The following is a 23,170-nucleotide window of genomic DNA, read 5'->3' on the forward strand; positions in this document are numbered from 1 at the left end:
ACGCCGCGCACGTTATCACTATCAATAGCTTCGATACGCCTTCGAGAGGCGTTGGCGGACGCTGGCGAGGAGGCGGAAAAGGCACGTAGGTGGTGTGTGGTGCACTCGCGTCGCAATAAACCATACTTTATCGCCTTACGCTTGAAACTTCTCCCAGTTCACGTGGTTTGTTGAACCACGCAGGTTCATTGGCTCCGTCGCTGGGAAATGCGAGCGTGCGAGCCACGTGACCGCCCTTTGCTATGCCTCCTGTCGAGTTAGCCCTAACTGGTTCGCGCGTTACGTTTCTTTTTACGGTTTCCGATGGGACGATGGTATAATTGTCATCGACGAGGGCGAGGAGACGAGGGCGGCGTTTCGCGGTGGAGAGGCGCGAGGGACGATGCGGTTCCGTGCGCGAACACATTCGGAAAACGCTGATCGAGCCCCTGGGATGGACTGCGGAGTGGTAGAAGTGGGTCGTTCTTGGCAGCCCGATCGGCTGAGTTCGATTGGTCGTGTAAGTGAAGTTCGATTTGGATTCTTCTCGCCCGTTTTGGGTTAAGTTGGCCGGGCTTTTGTCGAGCTCCATCGTCGGGATTCTGGGACGGTCGATTGATGAATTCGCTCGGGTGAAGGTATTCGAAAATACTTGTTGTACCGTCCCGATAAGCTGTGAATTGTTAATGGATTCGTCGAAGAGGAAAGTTTATATGCCGCCAGTCAGAAATGTCAAATTGTCGTTTGTAATCACTTTACGTGATAAGAGAGAGAGAGATATTGAAATTACGAACGATATTAATACCTGAATTTTTCTATCGATCGAAGCGAGTTCTTTTTCGTGCTGCTCGCTTCTTTTCCACTTCGTCGAAAGGAACCACGGTTATTTGAATATCCGTTTGAAGCAAAGCTGAGGAGGAGAAAAATAGAAAGAGGGGAACGCGGTTTCAGTAGGCATCTTAAAGCACCGTGCAGAGCTCCCCGTGACTCCTCGAAACTCCCGTATTCCCCGAATAATCCGCAGGAGTATAGCTGGATGCGAAAGTTGGGATCCCGGCCTCGCCCACACGAGGGTTCGCCAATTCCCGTGGACGCGGTTCGAGGAATGAGAGGGTTGCGTGATATTCAGCGGGTAAGACGCGGGCCCCTGCCGGGAGATAAGAAATACTTTCCCTTTGGTCGACTTTGGGGCGATGCGCCTGGTGTGGGCGCCCCTCCGTCGGAGGATAGAAGCGTCTAGACGTCTGACCAAATACGCGTGCTTCTCCTGGCAAGAGGTGGAGCTGAACCGGCAGCTAGCCGGGCAGTGATGAGGCGCTTAAAAGATAATTCCGTCTAGTTTGATGAATCCCACGAGGGAACACAGGTTTTCTACCCTACTTGGAGCTACTTTCAAGGAAACTTGCCAGAGTTAAGCGTCATCTCACTTGCGTAAAACACACTTCGTAATAATCTGCCGCTTCTACCAACTACTTCGCGCGATCCTCAATAACAGTGTACGCGAATTTTTTACTGGCACGTAAACGAGCGAACGGCAAATTGATTTGGCTACAGATATTCTAGTTTCGTTTATTTATACATCGCGAACGATCGTTGGTTTCGTTCTCGAGGGTTGAAAGACGACTTATCGCGTTACTTTTTCTATTTTTGCAACGTAAGCTTGGCGCACGGTATAGCTCTTGTTATTCCACACGAAACATTCCATTGTCGATGGAATAATACATATTAATACCACTCAGAATGTAAACAAGGTTCATAAAACCGTCGGTTGGCACGGAAGCGTCGCGAGGCGTTTAAAGAGTGATTACGAGCTAAATCGATGAATCACAGGGCGGAGCGAAAAGGAGGAAAGAAAAAAAAAGAGAAGAATCGAGTGGACGGGGTTGTTGCCAAGTTGAATAGAGTCCCGCGAGCGAACAGTTTCGTCGTGAACAATTTCACGGAACGTTCTTAGCCAACGAGCAGAAGCGTGGTAAACCATAACGAGCCATCATCCGCCAACGCACAATGTCACCTTAATAAATAACCAGACGGAAGACAGAGGGGTCGAGAGAGAGAGAGAGTGGCGAAGGAGGAAAAAAAGAGAAGAAAGAAGGGGAGGCACGAACAGGCTTAATCAAAACGAGGGGTCGGCCGCGGCACGATATCCTCGCATCGTTTCCACCTTCGAATTAATTACTCGAACGTCGCGACGAAGCGCGGGCAGCGTCGCTATTAAAACGCGAACACGTGTCGCGGTGGCTCCTAACGAAGGTAATTCAGACGCTCCACCCCCGCTTTTATCCATCGCACGGGAAGCAAATTCCCGACAATGCGCTGAAAGGCGACCAACGACTCGCTCGTGAAAAGGAACCAACGGTTATTTGAATATCCGTTAGAGGTAAGGGTGAAAAAGGGGGTGAACTCTGAAACCGAAACGCAGCGGAGAGAAAAAAAAGAAGAAACGCAAGGAGGATTGAAAATAGAAAGGGGAAAAAGCGGTTACAGCGGTACAGTTTTCTCGACGACCATCGAACTTTCGCGTGGCTCGCTTTCATATCCTCAGATGGACGCTACGAAAGAAAGTTCGTCCATGTCGGAGCATCGTGAAGGTATTTACAGTACTCGCCGTGCTCTTTTATTTCTACGAAAGAACTAACTCGAAAATAACGAAAGGATATCGACAGCTTTTCGTTCACTTGCAATTGCAAGTTGCCTAAGCGTTTCATTACCTGAACAACCAGCAGAGGTTTACGCAGCTGCACACACGCGATTAATGCGCGCGATCACACGCCACCGCATAAACCGCCGCTAATCACTCGCGCAACTAAGCCGTCGCGAAACAGAAGACTCGAGCCATCGCTTGGCCTTAATCGCCACCGCGAAATCGGCTACGCAAACAGCCACCAATTTTGCGCGAGGCTATAGTGGAAGCTGGGGAAACGCGGTCGGGCGTCTGATTAAATGGGGGAGCGTTCCTCCTTCCGGTAAAGGTACGAGGTGGAAAAAGGAGCGAAATTCAGACAAACGACCCGCGGTGGGGTCAAAGACGTCAACTATCGACCGACATTGTGGCAAATCGGATCTCGATAAAACAGGGTACTCCTCTCATTCCCTCCCCCCGTGACAAACTGGTTTTCAGACTCGTCACATGCAAACCAATAGCGACGTTCTTCGATGAACGCCGTTTCTACGAACGACCGCTCTCACGCCTCCGTGTGGTCGAAAGCGGATAATTTTAAGCTACCCTCGACGTGTGGCGTGACAGGTTTCATCGATATTGGCGGAGTTTTATTTTCGCCCCGCTTCTGCGTGCGAGGTGGTAGCGCTTTTTCGATATCAGTTATTTGTTCCTCGTCCTTTTTCTTCTTCTTTTTTTAATAATATCCTTCGCTCTGTGTCTTCGTTTCTATCTGGAATTCAAGTATTTACGGACGCGTAGAGGATACAGCCAGAGAAAAGAGGGAAGAGAATAAATATTAAAAGAATAACAGAGGAGAAATGGAATAGCTACGCGGATGAAAAAAGTTACGACTTGAAAGCTGCTTTCGATAAACTTGTTCAGTTTGAAGTCTACCAGCCTTCGTGGAAGAATCGTGAAAAAATGTACGTAGAACGCGCGCGAACGTATGCGATATATTCGCCAGTGTTTTTGCGGTTTAATTAAAAGAAGAACTTTCACGGAGCCAGATTACGACACTAAGACACGCGAGCGATACAATTACGACGATGTCCAATGGCGAAAAAATGAATTACTTCGAGTTTCTCAACTAAAACGACGATGCATAGAAATAACGCTTTGTAATAACATTCAGTTTACATATATTTCCATGCGATTTCACGTGCGCCAGGAGTTGATGAAATAATATCAGACGGAATACCTGGGACGAGCGGCTCGCGTCGAGAGAGTAGTCGGACGAGTAAAAAAAGAATTTTCTATGAGAACCTTATATTTTATACGTTTCGAAGCTTTTAACCAGAATCAACAGAAACGCACGCGCAATTATGCAGACGAAGCTTTCAGCAGCAAACAACGGGAATCCGCGAAATTAATATCGCTTCAGCGGCAAAGCGTAAAGCTGGATAAAAGGAAACACACGAACTCGACAAATCGAGTGCAGAGGAAACGCGAAAAGTTCTCGTCCGACGAGGCCTACGATCGATGGGATCATAAACGAATCGATAACGTGAATTATCGAACGGCCACGGTATTCTGAGTGGATACCGTGTCTAAATAGACCCACGTAAGTTGAATCGCAGACGGGCAAAAGCTTTGAAAGCTGCCGATGCGATCGTAAACGGCGCGAGGGCCCGGTCATAAATATTCTCTGCGTTATTAACTGTCGGATGAAAGAGGGAGAACGAGGATAGCGGAAGAGAGGGACCCGGCTGGATGGCATCGTTGCTCGTCTACGTGAAATTGCAAAATTATAGGAAATGCATTACCGCTTTTACGCGCCGGTTGATTGGAGCCGTACCCGCGGACAGGCGGCGGTATTAAATTAATCAGCAACTGTTGCTGGCTGCTCTCAGGCGAGTTGAAATGTTTTCAAGCGGATCGCGGCGCACGTCGGATCGGAAGAAAATAAATTCATCTGGTTTATAGATGAGACGCCGCGGAGGTATTGAATTAGCCAAACGATCGTGGCTCGCTTTTATCCGTTAATTAATACAACAGCGGCTCGACGATATCCTCGCGACTGGTTCGAGATAAATGGAATCCAGAGACGTCTGAAATCACGTCGAATCTCGATGGAAAATTTAGAAACGACAGAATAAAACGGAGCCCGTGAGGCGTCGTGAGAGTTGGCAGCGGTCGGCAACGCGACACATAATCGGAAATATTTCAGGAACTCGCGCGGCTCTCGAACGGAAGCGAAGCTCGGTCGCCGGGCTGACGACCCCGAGGACGGTTCGAGGGGCTGGGTGGAACGAAAATTCGGCTCCCTGCGAAACACGCTAATCGATACGAAATTTCAATCTTCCACCGTGGGACGCGTCTTCCCCTTTTCGCGGCACGTTTCCGTTTCGCCGTTCGTCGACCGCCGCTCGACTTTCATCCCCCTAGTCTCACGACCGGATGTCGCGTTACCGTTCGCCGCGCCACGGATACACTCGTCGCCTGTTCAGGATTCGTTTATCCGAGTGAGTCGTCTCTACAGCCCTTTATAACAGTATCGATTTTTCCAATCGTTCTTCTTCTATAAATACTATTGTTGGGAGAAATAAGGGTGAAAATAGGAATAATTAGGGAAAGCGGCGAATCGTATTTTTATCAGGAATAATCAATAACCTATAGATCCATGCTCACCGTAACCATGTGTTCGTAAGTATCAAGCTATTTACGAACTTGAAAATTGTGCCAACATTTGCTTCGCGCGGCTCGTACCTAAAATAGGGAAACTAATTCTTTATCCGCAAGTTCTGCGGAGGATCCAATCGCCTTTCCCGGCGTTACTTCCGGAAATGCCGAAACAGCATCGAGGTGAAGCCGAATGGCTCGAAAGTTTCTCGCGAAGCGGAAGCTGCATATCCGATAAGCGCAGTGAAATATTGAAACTACGTCGCTTCTTTCGCTTCTGATATTCCGCGCGTCCACCGGACACTGGTACCGCGCGCGCGTCGCTGGCGATAAATCTTCGGGTCCGGCGCAATAACGTCCACGAATTCGTCCTCGGACGTTTCCCACGGAGCTGGCCCCGTTAAAATTTCACGGAAATTCGCGTCCAAGTTACCGAGGAGGCCAAGAACCTTCCGCCATAGCTGTCGCCCGCACGGCTGCTCTCTAGACGCGACGGCACGTGCATAAATCAAGCTCGATCGCGCCTGTAACACGCGCCACCGCGGATGCTTCGAAAAATACCTGCCGGGATTTATTTATAACCGTTCATACTTAACTTAACCGGACCCGCAGTCGCGGGGAGTACGCTCGAGCCGATAAAAACGATCATGGAAATCCGCTACCCTGGCTATTCACGGCCTGCGTTGCGCTCGCGCCACTGTGCACCCTTTATCGATACCTGGCCACGTTTCGAGAGCAATGCGACTCAGAAACGTGAAGAAATTACGCTGTAATGGCAGCTAAGACTTTCTTTTCTTCTTTAAGTGCTTATTGGAGCACTGTAAAATTAGCGGTTCACGTGATTTTGGTGGCAATCGTTGGTATCCAGGGACATTACTCTGAACAGTTGCTATTGAAAACGGGTCAACTCGAGAGAACAAACTAGTGCTCGCTTTCGACGTTACTTTGTGTTCGACGCATTCACGTGAAACGTAGCTGATGCTATTTTGTAACTTTATTAACCATAAATCGAACGTTTCGCGTATAATCTTACATCTTCTCGCTTAACACTTTCTGTGCAAGCTGTTTCAAGGTGCGCACGCGAATAATTGCATTTCTCTGGGTTTTTTTTAGGACCAAACGGTCGCGAATTCCGTGCAGCGTCCGTGCACGCGAACAGTTGAACGCCGAGTCACGAGCGGAGAACGTTTTCACGGCCTCGAATCGTATCGCGCGTAAATACACGACGCTCGATGTAGGCCAGAAACGTCGAGTGCCGCTAAACTGGGCCACAGTGCGTCGGCCTCGCGTCTAGAAATACCATTGCCGGTCGTTCGAAACGACCAGGAGGCATTTCCGATGAATATTGCTCGAAGCTGGCCACGCTGGAATTTCTAAAACGGTCAAGTCGCCGAGCATCGCGCAGAACGTACCGTTGCGCCGGTGTTTCTTCGATTCTTCGCTTTCTTTACGGCGACCAACAGCTCGACCGTATTTTTAGCAGTACTCCGCGAGCAATTTCAAAAAGTACGGAAAGAATTCGCGAGGCAGCACGATAATTCGCGGATCGTTCGATTGTTCATCCGAACGAATTCCACAAAGTCGAGCGACACGCGCGCGATGCAATCGCGCGGCTATTTCAGAGATAATTTGAACAGTTGCGATAAAAACGTGAAACAGTCTGCACAGCTGAAGCAAATATTTGCTTGTGATAAAGCCTGTTTGACGACGGTTGGAATAAAATCGCGAATTCGCGGAACGGAACCGAAGTCGAACGATCTTTGCATGGAAATGATTTTTCTGTTCCGCGTGTACCGAGGTAAGAGAAGAATTCTAGTGAACAAACGCGTGGAGAAGCGCGGAGATATGATACTGGTCGTGTCGATAGTCGATCGTGCATCGATCGATTAATATCGCTAATGGTTGTAATCGTATTTTAAATCGATGTCCTACTGTTTAAATCCTCGTGTCGATGATACTGTTTCAAAAGCTACTCCACGATTCGAGTACCTTGAACTCTGTCGCTCGTAGCAGTCATGAGTGTGTTCTCCAAAATTTGTTTTAACCCCTGTGTTTTAACCCCCTTTTACGTGATCGTATTTATCGTTAGAAGATACAAAATTCACCCGCTTTTACTGACGCCTCTGAACGTGCGAAATAAGTCTAGAAGATGACTCGACGTCCCGTTTACTTTTTACGTCAAATATTATTCAACGTTCTAAATGGACGAGAAAGATAGATAAATTTGCATGACTACGAAAGTGTTGCGAGGAAACTGTACCGTTGAAACTTTCTCACCACTTTTCCCTGCCGCGCGTTTATTCTTCGGAACTTGAAATTGCGTTTAGCAAGGAAAAATGAATGGGAGAAGATATATCCGGGTAACAGTTTGAAAGCTTCAAACTCTCTTTAAACTTCCGCCATCTGACTTGTACCGTTAACCCTTCTGGGGCGGAAGAGCACACAATATCGTTTAACAAAACTTTCCCGGAGTACGGATCTGATTTTCACGACATCTTAACACTCGATTGACGCGCAATCTTCGCCTCGATACCATTTCTCGTGCACCTTTCTCTCTTACTTTCGTAAGACGCACGACAATTCCCGTTGCCGCGGTTAAGGTGGCTCTACACGCGTGATTACGCTCCGAATTTAATTTCAGTCTAGGTAATGGCGTCGGATTAAACGATAATAAAGGTCCGATTTAACTGAAATTATTAACGCGCACCAATTATATGAAATTGCGCGTGAAGCGTAAAAAGAATTAATTGGAGGGTCTCGGTGGTGATTTTAACGAGTTCGCGAACTGACAATGACGGAAATATAACGCAACGTATCGTGTCGTGCGTTCGTATTTTAATAGGAGGCAATTATTTCCGCGAAACATAATACACGCGACCTTCTCTCCTCAACGTCCGCAATATCGAAACGTTCCTTCCACCCTTTCTCCTTAAAAATACAATCCACTTTCATCGGCGCCCGCTGCGTATCGTCGAACAAAAATAATCCCCCCCGTACGCGGTAAAAATACACGATCTTGACGCAAAGACAATACACGATTCAGATAACAAATTTATCCGCCGTACACCCCAGACAATCGACCGGAAACGAGCGAAAGCATCTCTCTCCTCGAGCGGCGCGCGAAAACAAAATCCACCCTTCGCAAATCCTCCAAACTTTACCGCTGTTACGGTGTTCACCTCGAACCCTTAACAACGCTGGCTTGTGTAACGCCTCGCGGATTGCACCCCCGCAAGCTCACGCTCCGACTGCGCGCTTACAGATATGCTTATGTCACTGACCACAACTTTGATCGCTGGCAATTAGACGCGTCCTATAAGTAGACTGTCGATGTTTACGCGGATATTACGTTTCTGCCTACGATGTAACGCAATGCATGTAGGTTAATTGGAAACGGGGCGCGTTATAAACGCGACGGTGACGATCACGTAAACGAGCAGTCCCAGACGCGACGACAGTGATTCAACGGGCGCGAGGAGCCACTTAGGCGGACGCGTCCGTCTCGAGAGAAACGAGATTACGCGAGGCGGACCAACGAGCTGTGGCCAAAGAGTGGCTGGTGCTGTGAACGAAGGAACAGTGACGATTTTTCCGCCCTCTCGCCCTTGGTTCACGGTGCGTAGACCCCGGTCGTTGATCCAGCGAGCGGCCTCCGCGTCCTTGACAGTGACGAGCTCGAGCGGGAACGCCGAGGGCAGCGCGAGGATTTTCGTTTCCCGTTCGGCTGCTGCTTTGTCGGTCTCTTCTCCTCCCCTGCTGCGGTTCTTCACGGTGACTGGTTACTTGGAGCGAACGCGAGAAGAGACTGTGGTGTTCACGTGTGTGTGCGAGAGAAAGTGAGAGGGACACGGGTGTGAATGGAGCTCTTTTTGGAGAACGAATTCGATGGGGACCAAGGGCGAAAGGCGGCTTCCGGAAGCGTTCACGGGCGAAGGTCGCAACGGGGATCGAAGTTGACTGCACAGGGTGCTGTCGTGAGAGCAGAGCGTCGGATGAAGCGTTACAAAGTTAAGCGGCGGAATTTTAATGGGCTTCTTTCATTATTCAACCTTTTACTGCGAATTCGTTAGTCTCAATTATCGTTTACAAGGTAAATCGTGAAGTATCGTAGAAGAACTTGTTCACCGCAATTTGCAGTAATGTCTTTCGAATAGCGAAATCTTGGGGCGAAAGGGCTAAGTGACGACAAAGAGTACCTAAGTACAGCAACACTCGTGGCCTATATCGTACTCTTGCGACGCGCAGGACGCGTTCCGCGTTACTTAAACACGATACAAAAAAAGACCGCCTCTCTGTGCGCTCGATAAATCATTTCAAGTTGCGTCTAAACTCTTCCACGAGGCACCACTTAAGATAAAGTAGGCGTTCAATCACCGCGGATCGATAATCGTCGCCCCAGCCATCGATCAGCCCCGCAATCGCTGCACAAACGTTGTATCAAGTTCGAACTTTGATTAGCCGCTTGAACGAGAGTTCGAGACAAGGCTTGCTTGAACGTGCGACTCGTTGAACGCGCGTGCCACGGAGAAATTGGACAAAGCGTGCGTTCGCCAAGGTTGACGCCTCTCGAGCTACCACGCGACTGTTCGCGCTTCGCGTCTTTCGAGTCGTCGACTGAACGGCTCTCGCATCTCGTCGCCAACAACTGGCAATTGCTGTTTGGTTTGTTCGCGTTTTGCGCTTTGGCGTGATCAACGATTAATTCGGCGCGAATTGGACGGCAATTTAATTACCACGCTCGAAGGGATCCGCGAGCTCCCGTTAAGCCCCCTTTCGCTGGTCCTACGGCGTCGCGATGTAATTTTGCGGTGGCCTTCTCGATGGTTTTGGTAATAGCGGGGTATTATGGACGCCGGGTGGATTTATGGCGCAGTTGTTGCGAGTAAATCGAGTGTTAGGATTGCTCTACTTTTCGACACAGATCAGACAGATAACGCGCACGTACGTAACGTATAGCAAATAGCCCGTGAAAGTCCGAAGACAAATTGTTTCGACGAAAGTCAACCGGTACCCCCGACGTGTAGCTCGAGATGAACAATGGAGCGAATTTTGTAGACAATTTAATTCCTCGAAACTAAAATTTTACAAGGTTCGTTGAAACGAGTTCAACGAGGCGATCTTCGTTTTATGGAGGATTGTAAAATAGCGAATTCCCTTGGGAGCTCCTCTCGTTAGGAGCGCGGTCGAATGGGGGTTCAGCTGGCCGAAGGCTCGCGACAAGCATTGACCTAATTCCTCGGGGTCTTATAACTTTACAATCTTCCATAAAACGGAACTGCTCGCAATTAGTGTTGCAGTTCGACTCGACTATGACGTTACGTGTAGAGGGGCTGGCAGCGTCGCGTGCTGAAGAATTTAATTAAAATCTGACATCCCTCGAATGTTTATCGCCCGATGAGGAATCGCCGGTTCTCCTCTGCGAATGCTCGTGGCCCGTGCAATTAACATCGACGAAAACAAGTTCCTGAAAAGCTCTTGATTCCCGACGATAGCGCGGCCCATCGGTTTCCCAGCTGAAAAAGAAGACATTCTCGATATACGTGTGTTGTCGCGACGATCGTTAAAGAAGTTCGGAAAGCCGAGGCTGTGCTCGAAACACCGCAACAATCTATTTGCCGGGAAGTGGAATGGGGCCGGGGGAAAACTTGCCCCCATCCACGATACTCGCGTACAATACACCTTTATCCACTCGTGGCTCAGCGCGCCGGTTCAAGCACCTTTTGGACGCGATTCAACGCTCCGACGGGGGGCTGCGAGGCTCGCCCCGTCGCGGTTCGAGCGCGACCGATCAATCGGCTCGCGGTACACGCCTCTCCTCTTATTTACAGGCCGTCTTCAGCGACGTTGAACAAGGTACGTGGGGGACAGGATGGCAGGATCGAGCAGGGACGCTCGACCAGGCCCTGAACGACAGTGTTCGTCCTACGTGTATCGTCGCGACAGACGAAGCTGGTCTTCGTCCGATTAAGGGAGGCTCTCGAAAGGATCAAGCAGAGGGTGAAAGGGATAAGGAGAGAGGGTGAGAAGAAGAAGAGAGAGAGAAATAGAGGGAAAACGAGAGGGGGTGGGCGGGTAAAGGTCGTCGCGCGAGCGCGGCGAGATCGAGATGAGCGATCTACAGGCCACTCTCGAGTTCTCCCTCGAGCTCTGCAAGTTCTACAATGTCGACCTGTTCCAGCGTGGGTAAGCGGATCCTGCGGGGTTTGGGGAGGCGGTCGGGGCCCTCGAGCCCGGGGTGCCACCCGCCGTAATTGCGAACGGCTTAGCTACTCCTCTAGGCTTATCGGCGATTCCCAATTTCGCAGGTATTACCAGATACGAACCGCCCTCAGAGTGTCGCCGAAAATTCCAGTCAAGGTGGAGGTTAACCAGTTGCGGAACCGTGAGTACTGCATTTTCTGCCCACTCGACCGTTCTCCCTTGGTAACGTGAAATCGTGCATCCTGGCTCGATCTGCCGAAAGGCACGATTGTTTGCGCTTCCCTGTCTCTCGATTTTATCCACCAAACGGAACCAACCAGTCAATGATAACCGAGTTTCCACAAATTGCGTCCCCTTTGCCGCGGCGACGCGTGTCCAGCGATTCGAGCAAGTTTCTGCACGGAGCCAGGGAAATGGAGGCGGAAACTTTCGCCGGGGTGCCGGAAAACTCCAACTGAATTCGAGTCGGACAACGGGACCAGAATTCCGAACTAGTTCAAACCGAACGGCGGGCTCGATAACGTTAGAAAGTTTCTGCGCGTCGCTGTATCGCGTCGTCGCTCTTCATTGTACACCCGGACTCGAGCGTCTCCCCGTTTCCGTGCAAAGCAAAACGAAAAGAAACGAAACGACGGAGACGCTCGAGTCCGACGTCTTCAGACGAGCATCCATCCAGCTAGACACGCATCAGACCCAGCCTCCGCTCGTCAACGAGAACCAGACGCGGATGCAACGCGTCTGATTCTTAACACCCTCCTCCACTTGTGACCAGCTGCGACACCACTAATCGCGAAGCAACGAAGTTTTGGCAACAAACGACTGGCAGAATTGAAGGAAAATACAGCTACATTCGCGTATAAAACAGAGTTCTGTCGTTCGAGTGATCTCAGATCTGCAGAATTTTATGTTGCGAAGTCTGGAAAGCTTTATCGAGACCCGTGACAACGGCAGTCGCAAGTGGAAAGAGGACTTAATCGAGACTCCAAGAGATGCGCCTGAGACGACGTTGTTGCAGACTCGTTGGAGGCGCCCGGCACGAGCAAGCGGTTTCAGATCCTCTACAGAAACGAGGAGGTGACACTGGGCACCTCGGTTCTATTCCGGGCGCACGTGCTCGTGCACAGCCACAAGATCGAGGAGGTGCTCTCCCGCACCCACTTCAATCTCGGCGTCGAGCTATGGTTCAGCGAGCCGACGCAGCCCAGGAACATGGCCTGCGTCTCGTCTAGGTAAGATAACCTCCCTGCGCCCGTGGACCGCGACGATCGTCCGACCGTGAGCCCAAGGCGACGATATTGCGGTCTTTGCCCGTTACTCGAGGCCTGTGGGAATGTTTCGCTGTTTGGACGTTCTGATCGGCCAGCGACTGATGAGACGCGTTCTTTGACAGTGGGAGTTCGTTGTTAGAGGTCTCTGATTGCTGCGAGTAGATGAGAAGAGCGAGGTAGACCAAGTTGGACGAAATGGTAGGCGATCGACATGGAAATATGATGGAAATGTTAGTTTTAGCGAATGGATAGTAAGAGCATTTAAGCGATGCGAGAATTTTAAATGTACCTTCTTGGAGGTTTAAGGAGATGAGAAGCGAGTCAGAGGAAGCTTCGATTACCGATCGGTTATGATTAATATCCTCCTAAAACTATATTTTCTACGCTCCTGTGTCGTAAACCAAGTTCTGGCCTACTTCTCGTAAACTGGTCGAAAACTTGATCAGAATGATCAGCGTTCTATCTGGACGGAATCTTTCATAAATCACGTCCCATCGAATGGTCGTGAATCAAAGAGTCTCAAAGTCGCTGGTACCGAGATTGTACAATCGTCGCGATTACTGTGTTTGAAAATTATTACCAAATAACCACTCGACGTGGAGAGGTACGAGGACACTTACAGCTGAAACGACACCGACTTCCACAAGTTCCATAAATTCCTTCCGCCTATTACGGCCGAGCGAGACCGCACGCCAAGAAGCAGAACTTTCCCACAGAGCTAATAGATGGAAGGATCGATAACCTTGGCCGCGTGCGCTTCCACGTTCCACCTTGATGGCTTGACGAGCTTCGTGTGCTTTTTATTTTCCAGAGCGTTGCAGCTGAACTTCGCGCCCACGAAAGGGCTTCACTATCATCTGCCGGTGCTGTTCGACTACTTTCATCTAGCGGCGGTCTCCATCACGATCCACGCCTGCCTCGTGGCCCTCCATCAACCCCATAACAAGTCAGTACCAACGCGATGCGTTTTCTCCTTCTCGCTCCCACTCTTTCTCCTACCTCTCTTTCTTCTATTTCTATTTAATCAGACGCTCTTATTTACGTGATTGCTGACGACGACCATTTTTTTTTCTGCTTCCATGCTGACTTGATTGCGTTTCTGTGTTGCGCGTAGGAAGAGCATACTTCATTACGTGCAGAGCTGGTAAGTCTCAAACGCGTGCGTGCGCGTCTATCTTGCGGGGAAATTGGAAATTCCTTCGAAGATCTGCCGCGGATTTGTTCGATGGGAAGCACGCTGCAATGAAACTGTATACTCAGCAATATCAGGGGCTTTTGCATTTAATCAAGTCGTATGAAAGACGGATTAAATAAACGTGGTAAATTATTGTTATCAGAGCGGAATACTCGCCAATTCGGTGAAAATATAAAGCTTCCGATACATTTCTATCCAATTTTATGTGCCACGTAATTACCATCCGTGTATTTGTTCTTATCCATTTAGTTTCCCATCAAATGCAATTACATTTCCTCCGCGCCCTTCGTGCAGCGGTGAAGCTGAACGAAGTCGTAACCAAGTTACGCTCCGGGGCAGCGTTCAACAGTTTAATCCCCTTAATCGAAAAATTCTATTCCGTCGGGCGGAAGGCCGTGCGCGAGCGTTCGATTGCGTTTCAATTAACATCGCGAGGAGGTAATAACCGGGTTGATATGCTTGCAGCGCGCCGCGCGGAGGGAAGCCATGGCTGCAATTTAAACAGTCCGCAGCGAACGGCGACAGCAATGCCCAATTAGGAAACATCGTGAGTGTGCCTCGCGTCGATTTCACGGGAAACAGACCGACGAGACGAGGGGCGGAAATTGTATCGATGATGGTGCGATTGTTGCAGGAGACGACGACGAGATGCGTCGGCTCGGCCACGAGGATACAGCACGCGAAACTGGTCCAACAGGAGGTAATCAGGTTACTTCTGGCCGCGAGGGAGTCTTTGCTCAACGATTTAGCTGATCTGGCGCGACTGCTACCCTCTTGCCAGCAACGAGCGCTCGAGCTCGCTCAGAACACGCACAAAGAGATCACCAAGGTCAGCCGCTGGCTAACTAATTGCATGACTTTTCACTGCTCTCGCGCCTCGTTTCAAGAACAACGCGCTTTCGCGTGATTCCAGATGATGGACACGGAGGAAACCGATATCGCTCAACTCTGCGCACAAAACATTGTACTCTGGCAGCACTTTCTGGAGGCGTTCTCCGGACGTGAGGCCGTTCACCAGCACCTCGCGAGGATCCATCATCAACTGAGGGTAGGACGATCTCGTACGACGCTGACAATACTATCGAAACTTAGTATTCACGTGTATGATTAAACGACAATTCATAGGTGAAACGTTTCGCGGAAGGTTTCTTCGTGCTGGAAAATCCCAGGACGTCCGCGTGGGGTTGTTACGACGCGAACTACCAATCCTACCAGGCGGTAAGCGAAGCGGCACGAAGATCGCGTTACCTCGCCTCCTTGCCTCCGTTGCCAGTGCACTGTCCGGAACTGGACGGAGACCTCCATTCCTTGCCTCTGATCTTCGAGGATCAATACGTGGACATGAAGCAGAGGCACAGAAACAGTGGCGAGTATCCGTGGCAGTCATCGTTGCAAGTCTCCAATAACACGAAAGAGAACATCTTTCTTCTCCAGTTCCAGGGATAGACGACTGCAGTTGCGGGATCGCGGCGATTCTGGAGTCACGAAACATGGGGATCTGGTCGCCCAGGAGCGAGGGTGCCGCGCAGGACATCGGATCGGTCCAGGCTCGCCTGACGCTCACCCCTTCCACGCTCCCTGCGAGGCACAGCAAGTCCCTCGACCAACTGGGCCCAGACATCGCCCCTGTGCAACCCAGGACGTCGCCAAAAACTCTTCCACGATCCGTGTCCACGCAGCTGTTCCCTCGTCAGAGAGGCGGCGCGCGAAACGTCACTCCACCAGCGACAGTCCCTTCGCGAGGGAGGCAAAGGTCGACAGCGCCGTCCAGTAACACGCTTTTCCCTCCCTCTGGCCAGCAAGCTTGCTCCGCGCCAAACCCATCCTTAGGATCGACGCCCGTGATCCCATTGCCCCGTGCCAAGTCCACTCAGATGTTGGTGCTGCCCAGGCAACAGGCTGACCCCCAGAATACGTCTATCACGTCGCTCCTGGCGGCTATGTTCCCGGAACTGCCACCGGGAGGGCAGCTTCCCGGTTACAGGCCGTCATCGAAGTCCTGCGAGCAGACGCTCACGGTGCCCACGTGCTTGGGAACGATGGACCATGCCCAGATGACGGATTGCTGGATCGAGAGCAAGACTGTAAACGTTGTCGAAGGTAAGTTCGATGATGTTTCAAGTGCGATTCGTGGTGGTATTAGAATTGAGGTTTTAGTTTTCATTGTTCGTTCTTCTTCGTTCTTCTTTTTGTTGAAGATTGCGTAGAGAAAGCGTGCAAAGTCGAAGCTGAAATTCCCGTTTCGTTCACCGAGCGTGACTAACAAGCGGTATTTCTGACTGTGTTTATAAGCGATGTTGATTTTCGAAGTTACTAAAGCCGATAAATTATTCTGACTCGTCGCTGTTTATGAAAGCAGAAGCGAGTCGGCGAGAAAAACGTTGTTCTACGGTTTCAACACGCCATTTTGGAATTACCCTCCGTCGTGTCATAGGACAGTCGACGTTAAACGTGCACGTGAATCTTTTAGTACCATTGAGTAAATATTCATATAGGTCACCTTGAATAATTCTGTCGAAATTTATGTCAGGTCCTGGTATCAATATTGTTCGGTGTATGTATGCCCCAAGATATTTCAAGACAATACCCAGAGTGGACGTTATAACATAATGGTTGCATTACACGACACGTTATACCATCTTACGCAACATGTTTATTCCACTGTCTATCCAGAAACTGTTCGCGAGTTGTGTAACCCGTGTTACCCATGGCATAAAATAATATTGGAACATTAACACTGGCATCTGAAAAATATTCGCGCTTAAATACAAGCGAGCGTATCGAATTTCGAATGTCCTCAACGTACATCTTCCAGAAAAACGTGGAAACGTAGCGAAAGCACGAGAACAGACGTGGCATAATAAAAATTCCCTTTCTCTAGTGCGCTACGCTCCGCGCGACTCTTCTCATTCTTCGCGTTCATTCCGGAGCACTACTTTCGAATCAACATTAAAAAAAAAACTTCCGCTCGAAACACTCGTTCGCCACACGCGGCCCACCCTTAAGGGAGCTCAGCCCTGCCTGCCGTACACTCGCGCCCGCCACTCAGCTGCCGCGTATCGCGTGTTCTTCAAATTCTTATTTTCTAAATATCACACTCACACTTCACTCGACGACACTCAACATCCCTACAGTACTCAGACACTCATTAAATTCTAAAACACCCCGCACAAGACGTTTTCAAGTCGATGTTCAACGTTCAACGCCTACAAGCGTTCGCTAGAACCCTCTACGCGTCCAATTTATAGATAACCGTGAAAGTAATTCGCAAAAAAAAAAACACGCAAGCTCGACGTCGAACGATAATCGCCCACGAAAGTATGCCAGAATCTATCCATCGCATGAAAATTACTTTCTTTAGCGATACGAGTGACATTTAACAATCAACGGTTCCTTCTTCGCAGACTATCATTCCCTGGACACCAGAAGAATTCGCCTGGAACCACGCAGTCATCGGCTAGCGACGCGCCAATCGCTATCCACGGTGACCAACGACCAAAGCACCTTTCTACCCAGCAAAGCGAACGTAAACGGCGAGACCTTCCTGCCAGAGCAACAGCCCCTTCACACAGCGACCCTGGACAGGGTGACGTATCGTGGAAACTCTCGCAAGCAGACCCACCAAACGGGTGGCAAATACAGCCACGCGAACGGATTAGAGTCCCGCAGGTACCACACCATTGGGAAGTCCACTTCCGGGCAGAACCAGCGGAATCGCGAGGTCCAGGACTCGATAAATGGCGGGGGGTTGCCCAGCAGTCACTCGATGATGGTCGATCCCTCGTACAGAAGACCGAATTACTCGTCGACGACCACCGATTCGTTTTTCTATCGCACGAATGGTACCAGCGGACGTGTTCACGGCGATCCAGAGAGGCCAAGGAGACCGAAGAGCACCGAAAGATTAGTGGACGACGTCGAGCGTAACGAATATTGCGAATTCCGCAGGGAACGGCCAAGAAGAAGAGAGGAGAGGCCAGCTGTCAAGTCTCCTCGTAACGGTGTGACGCCGTGTTACGGGGAGGAGAAGCACAGGAGGCCTCAGGGTGAAGATAAAATGCAGGAACTGACCAACGAGATGTTTTACAAGGTGATGACCGCCATGTCGGAGCCGAAGAAGGAGCAACGAGTGGAGAGGAGGAAGGACAGACACGGAAGGAGACCTCATTCAGCGCCTGTTCTGGACATAGACCATCCGGCTGAAGAGAGTAGAAAGTGTAGCCATAGGAACCGGAAGCCAGCTCCGCCTCCGCCTGCTTATCAGGATCCTGCAGTGGCGCCGTTGCCCAAGTATCGTCCTCCGCCTCCGGTGCCCACGACTAGCGTCCTGGAAGTGGAGAATAATAACAAGATTATTCTCAAGGTACGAATAAAGTATGGTACTGGTTGGAAAAACTGTTCGAGTGAGTCAACTTATCTGTTATCTATCGCAGGTCGAACCCATCAAGTCTCCCACAGAGGCACCAACTACGAACGGTGCGACGTCGTGCAACGCGAGCACCACAGGTGCCCCAGCGCCCAGCGTGAAGAGGCTGAGGTGCGCCAGCGTCCCGGTAGCTCAAAACAAAGTGGTGGTACCGCGCAGCGCGGTGTCTCTTCCCTGCATGCCCATACGCGACAGCAAGGACAGCCTTAGCAACAATCTCCCAGTAATACCAAACCCGCTTAGCCCGCCGTCCAGCAGACCCAGCAGCCCAACCACCAGCTCCAGCTCCAGCAACCTGACGTCCGAGTGTTCCGGATGGGTGAGCAGCGGAGACACGTCCAGCTCGGAGCAGCGTCGAAACGCGAAACTCTCGAGCGAGCAGCTAAGACAGAAGCTGTCGAAGATCGTGCCTCGCAAGGAAAGGCCAGCGGTGCCAGCGAAGGAGAGCGTCGAGGAGCACTCTTACGAGGAGGTGCGACTACCGCCACCCAAGATGTTCCAGGACGAACCCCCGCCACCAGAGGAGTTCCGCGATCCGCCTGCCATCATCGATAATCCTTTGTATCACGTATACGAGACCGTGAAGCCGGTTAGGAGTCCCAAGCAGACGAAAACTGCCCCTTGCAGTCCACAGAAGAATAGGGATAGAGAAAGGGAGAGAGAGAGGGAGAGGGAAAGGGAGCCTGCGTATGGAGTCAGGGATATCTGTTTGGATTGCTATCAAGAGGGCAAAGAACTGCTGCAATCGACGCAGGACGATGCGATCAATTTTAAGAAGTGCAAGGAAGAGTTCAAGAGACAGATGAGCTTCTCAGGGAAAATCTACAGGTGTGTATTGGGTCGTTAGAAAGGATGGAGGGGCTCCGGTTTGATTGATGGAGGGTGAATTGTATGAAACGTATGATTTGATCATTTAGATTAACGTGTTTCTTCTAATGGAATTAGCAATTGTGCAGTGTTAGTGAGGCATACATCGCTACTATCAATTAGCTATTTGCATTGCTAACGAGAAATTCCTTTGGTCTCCGCCATAGTTCCTTCGGATCCAACGTCTGTAGCTTCAGAAATACCGAATCTTTTATTTTACCCTTGCTCTCCCCCCTTACTCGCAGCTCTGTCCGCTTTTTCAGTTTCACGATAGCTATCATCTGTCTTTAATTTTTTTCGTAGTTAAGTTTCTTCTTTGTCTACCTTACCACCTCTAGAGAACGCAAGGAAGCGCAACTGCGTTTCCATAAACGTGCCCATTCCTTTGGATACGGCGACTTCCTGACCCCGTCGTCGGTAAAACCTCTAAGATCGAATGTGCCTCTTAGTGATTATCCGACCCTGGCCTCGACCATGCCGTACTTCCACATCAGCAACGAGTACCGGCTGTTCTCGCCTGAAGGTGCCCACCTGATCATCTGCGTGCACGGCCTCGACGGCAATCCCGCCGATCTACGTCTGGTCAAGACCTACCTGGAACTCAGTCTTCCCGGGGCGCATCTAGATTTTTTAATGTCCGAGCGGAATCAGGTGAGAGCTTGCGAGGAATAACAGTTTGTTGGGCGTTCGACGACCGTGCAGCCGTCGCGGATAAGACTCCATCTTTGCGTCCGTCTTTGTGCAAAAAGGGTGACACGTTCTCGGATTTCGACACGATGACCGATCGACTGGTGGCCGAGATCCTCCACCACATCGAAACGTCGGGGCTGAACCCGACGAAAGTGAGCTTTATCGGCCATTCTTTAGGGACCATCATCATAAGAAGCGCTCTAACGCGGCCTCAATTACGACCGCTTCTTCCACGTTTACACACCTTCCTCAGCCTCAGCGGTCCACACTTAGGTACACTGTACAACACCAGCGGATTAGTTAACGCGGGTAAGCTCGTTAGGCTACTCGAAGCGAACATGCGCTAAATTTTGCTATTTCACCGATCGTTCTTCGAACTCTGTCCAGGTATGTGGTTCATGCAGAAGCTGAAGAAGTCCGGCTCGTTGCTGCAGCTGGCCATGAAAGACTCGCCGGACGTCAGACGGTCGTTCATGTTCCGTCTCAGTCAGAAGAGCAATCTCGAGAAGTTCAAACACGTCCTCCTATGCGGTAGCGCGCAGGATCGATACGTGCCGCTTCATTCCGCTCGCATAGAGCTCTGCAAAGCCGCCGTACGGGATTCGACCGATCAAGGTAAGCCGATCTAATTATCGTTCTCGTCTATTACGAGTAAGATACTCCCGTGAAACTGGTACCATTGAATTTGTTTCTTGCAGGCCAAGCGTACCGCGAGATGGTGCACAACATCCTCTACCCGGTGATGTCCTCGTCAGGCGTCAGCCTGGTCAGATACGACGTGCATCACGCGTTACCAGCAACGGCGAACGCGTTGATCGGCCGTGCCGCGCACATCGCCGTCCTCGACTCCGAGCTTTTCATCGAGAAGTTCCTCCTGGTGGCTGGCCTCAAGTACTTCAGATAAGGAACGGACCCGCCTAGCCACTCGAAGGATGAACCGAAAAGCAACCACCTAGTCTAATACACTAGCGAATTGTCAGGAAGCCGCGTTTCGACGATGCCTCCTCTTCTCTCCCTCGCGCTGCTCGAACCGGTTCTGAGCGCTTCGATGCCCCCGTTGCACTCGTTGCATATCTCGCGCGATGCATCGGGACGCGCGTCGCGCAAGAAGAGGCATCGTCCACGAGTCGAGCTCGATAGCGACAGGGAGAGGTGAACGAAACACCGCGAACGGGTTTCACGTGACTCCCCGTGACGTCTTCGATCGCATTAGGATTAAATTAGCGCGTCCTGCTCGACAATTGCCCCGCTTCTATCCCGATCCCCGAGTAACCACCGTTTCTCCTCCTTCCTGCGACCGCAGCGATCGCCAGCTCGATCGGAAGCGGGGCAATTCGACGTTTTTACACGACACAAACGACCGCATCGTGATCGGTCACGTTTTAAATAAGAACGCCGTCGGTCAGTTTCTCTCGTTAGGTTCCTAAGTGTCATTCCATCGGGCGTTGCCGTAGCCCTCACCCTCCATCGGCGACTCATCGAGCCATCGAACCGTTCTAACGAACGAACCTGCGTATGCCCGCGCGAAGAATGGGCCTACTTGCAGCTGGCCTCCCCTTATGGGAGACAAACACGGGATAGGGTGCAATCGGGTGGTTGGTTCGACGTCGTTACACGTACAAGCTTGGAACCGGTACGACGAAGGCTTTCGAACGAGACGAAACGGCGAACCGGAGGATTCTATTGATCATGAAATTGTATGGCAGCAGGAGGGTTCTTGTTATTATCAATGGGGCGAAGTGCTCGTCTGGCGAATTGTCACGGGAGCTTAATGAACGTTACCTTTCTTTGGACGTGATTAAACTTGAATTGAAACCCTGGGAATTGATATCGTAAAGTGTTGCAATAGCGAAAACTATACACTGGAATTGAGACCTGTTCTTTATGATCGAGACAAATGTGATATGTTTTTTTAACGACTGTTTTAATTCATAGTCGATTCTTGTCGTATCATCGTGAACGTGCATTCCATTAATTTCCCGTCGTATCCTTTCGTGATATTAGATAGAGTGCGAATATTTTCCAGAGAGGCATACGCGATAATGAATATCTCTCGACAGAAAACGAATGTTTCTTCGATTTTTTATAATGTACAAAGAAGAACGGTTAACAATGGCTTGGAATACCTCGAGGAACGGGATATCACTGAAACCACTGAATTGGTAGCGATCTTGTTAAGCACCAGAAATGGCGTCGAACCACCCCCAATGCTGACCTCGACCGATTCAAGTAATCGAGTCCTCGGCCTATCGCGAAACTTGGGGCAGGAGGATAAGAAAGGAAGAACGAACGCGGCAGAAGCGACTAATCATCATTCAGAAACGACACGCGAACAAGCAAGGATCGATCGCACGATCCTCGTCAACGTCTGTCATCTCGTCATCGATATCGCGTCATTGATTTCAACCGAAAAAAAATCCGTTTTAACGTCACTGCGTAACAAAAAAAGAGAGGTATCAACTAAATAACGAAATTAAAAGGAAAAGAAAAAAAACGTAAACTCGCCTTTTTTCCCGTTTCTTTGTAAGACTCGAAAAAGAGAGAGAGAGAGAGGGAGAGAAAGAGAAAGAGAGAGAACAGCGACGTATCGCTTGACGGATTCACCGTGGCTCCCTTTAACGTAGCCTGGTGTCGTGAAAATTTACACAAAAAGAAACGCAAAAAAAAAAATAAATAAAACGAAGTACATGAAAATAAAACTAAAAAATACAGACAACGCAGAGACGCATTGTCTAGACGCTAGGAAAGTTACGAAACGCATGTCAATTGTTACTCTCAGATAAGTTTGAGTGCGTGCGGTGTGCGGAGGATGGATGAGACGCGTAAATTGTGTGAGAAAGAGAGAGAGAGAGAGAGAGAGCGAGAGTATTCTAATTTAGCGAAAACAAACCAAAATAACATGATGGCAGCGCAACAGCGCGAAGAAGAAGAAGAGAGGATCGAGAAATGGAGGAGAAAGTGAGGAAGATTCGAAGAAAAGTTTTTGCGTTCGAACGGTGATAAGTGTGATCGGTGGAAAATTTCCAGCACGAGCAAGAAGACGAGGAGGAGAAACGGAATAGGTGAAAACGAAGTAATAGAGAGGCAAGTGACTAAACATTTTCAGGTATATGAAATCCCTCCAATACTAGATCTCAATTGCTCAGAACAATCTAAGTAAAATGTAATACATTAATCGTAAATCGAAGCAACGAAGACGCGTTGGATACGTCGCGTCTGTTCATTGCTAATCGTGAACGTCATCGAAAGAATGGGAGTGAGAA

At 50.0% G+C, this 23,170-nt stretch overlaps 1 protein-coding gene across 3 annotated transcripts; it reads left to right on the forward strand.

The window, feature by feature from the left end:
• Nucleotides 1–11,288: 11,288 nt before the first annotated feature.
• On the forward strand, nucleotides 11,289–20,923 carry LOC143424603 (protein FAM135A). Of its 3 annotated transcripts, none has more exons than XM_076896757.1 (16): nucleotides 11,289–11,443; nucleotides 11,566–11,642; nucleotides 12,477–12,690; nucleotides 13,541–13,675; nucleotides 13,844–13,873; nucleotides 14,390–14,471; nucleotides 14,559–14,753; nucleotides 14,838–14,972; nucleotides 15,050–15,290; nucleotides 15,359–16,024; nucleotides 17,329–18,287; nucleotides 18,358–19,178; nucleotides 19,556–19,868; nucleotides 19,967–20,216; nucleotides 20,295–20,522; nucleotides 20,606–20,923. In XM_076896757.1, exons 1-16 carry the CDS (start codon nucleotides 11,367–11,369, stop codon nucleotides 20,809–20,811), a joined length of 4,629 nt encoding a protein of 1,542 aa, XP_076752872.1. In that variant the 5' UTR covers nucleotides 11,289–11,366; the 3' UTR covers nucleotides 20,812–20,923. The 3 variants fall into 3 exon arrangements, with proteins under 3 accessions (XP_076752872.1, XP_076752874.1, XP_076752873.1); XM_076896759.1 differs by having other exon boundaries at nucleotides 19,667–19,868; XM_076896758.1 differs by lacking the exon at nucleotides 13,844–13,873.
• Nucleotides 20,924–23,170: the final 2,247 nt, after the last annotated feature.

This window comes from Xylocopa sonorina, chromosome 6, assembly GCF_050948175.1.
Source record: "Xylocopa sonorina isolate GNS202 chromosome 6, iyXylSono1_principal, whole genome shotgun sequence".
Taxonomy (NCBI): Eukaryota; Metazoa; Arthropoda; class Insecta; order Hymenoptera; family Apidae; genus Xylocopa; species Xylocopa sonorina.

Bases quoted from the DNA above. Each gene is read 5' to 3' on its own strand.
- LOC143424603 (XM_076896757.1), top strand. From the start codon at position 11,367: ATGAGCGATCTACAGGCCACTCTCGAGTTCTCCCTCGAGCTCTGCAAG. The intron at 13,874-14,389 runs GTAAGTCTCAAA...ATATGCTTGCAG, and splicing joins CTTCATTACGTGCAGAGCTG to CGCGCCGCGCGGAGGGAAGC. The intron at 14,472-14,558 runs GTGAGTGTGCCT...CGATTGTTGCAG, and splicing joins ATGCCCAATTAGGAAACATC to GAGACGACGACGAGATGCGT.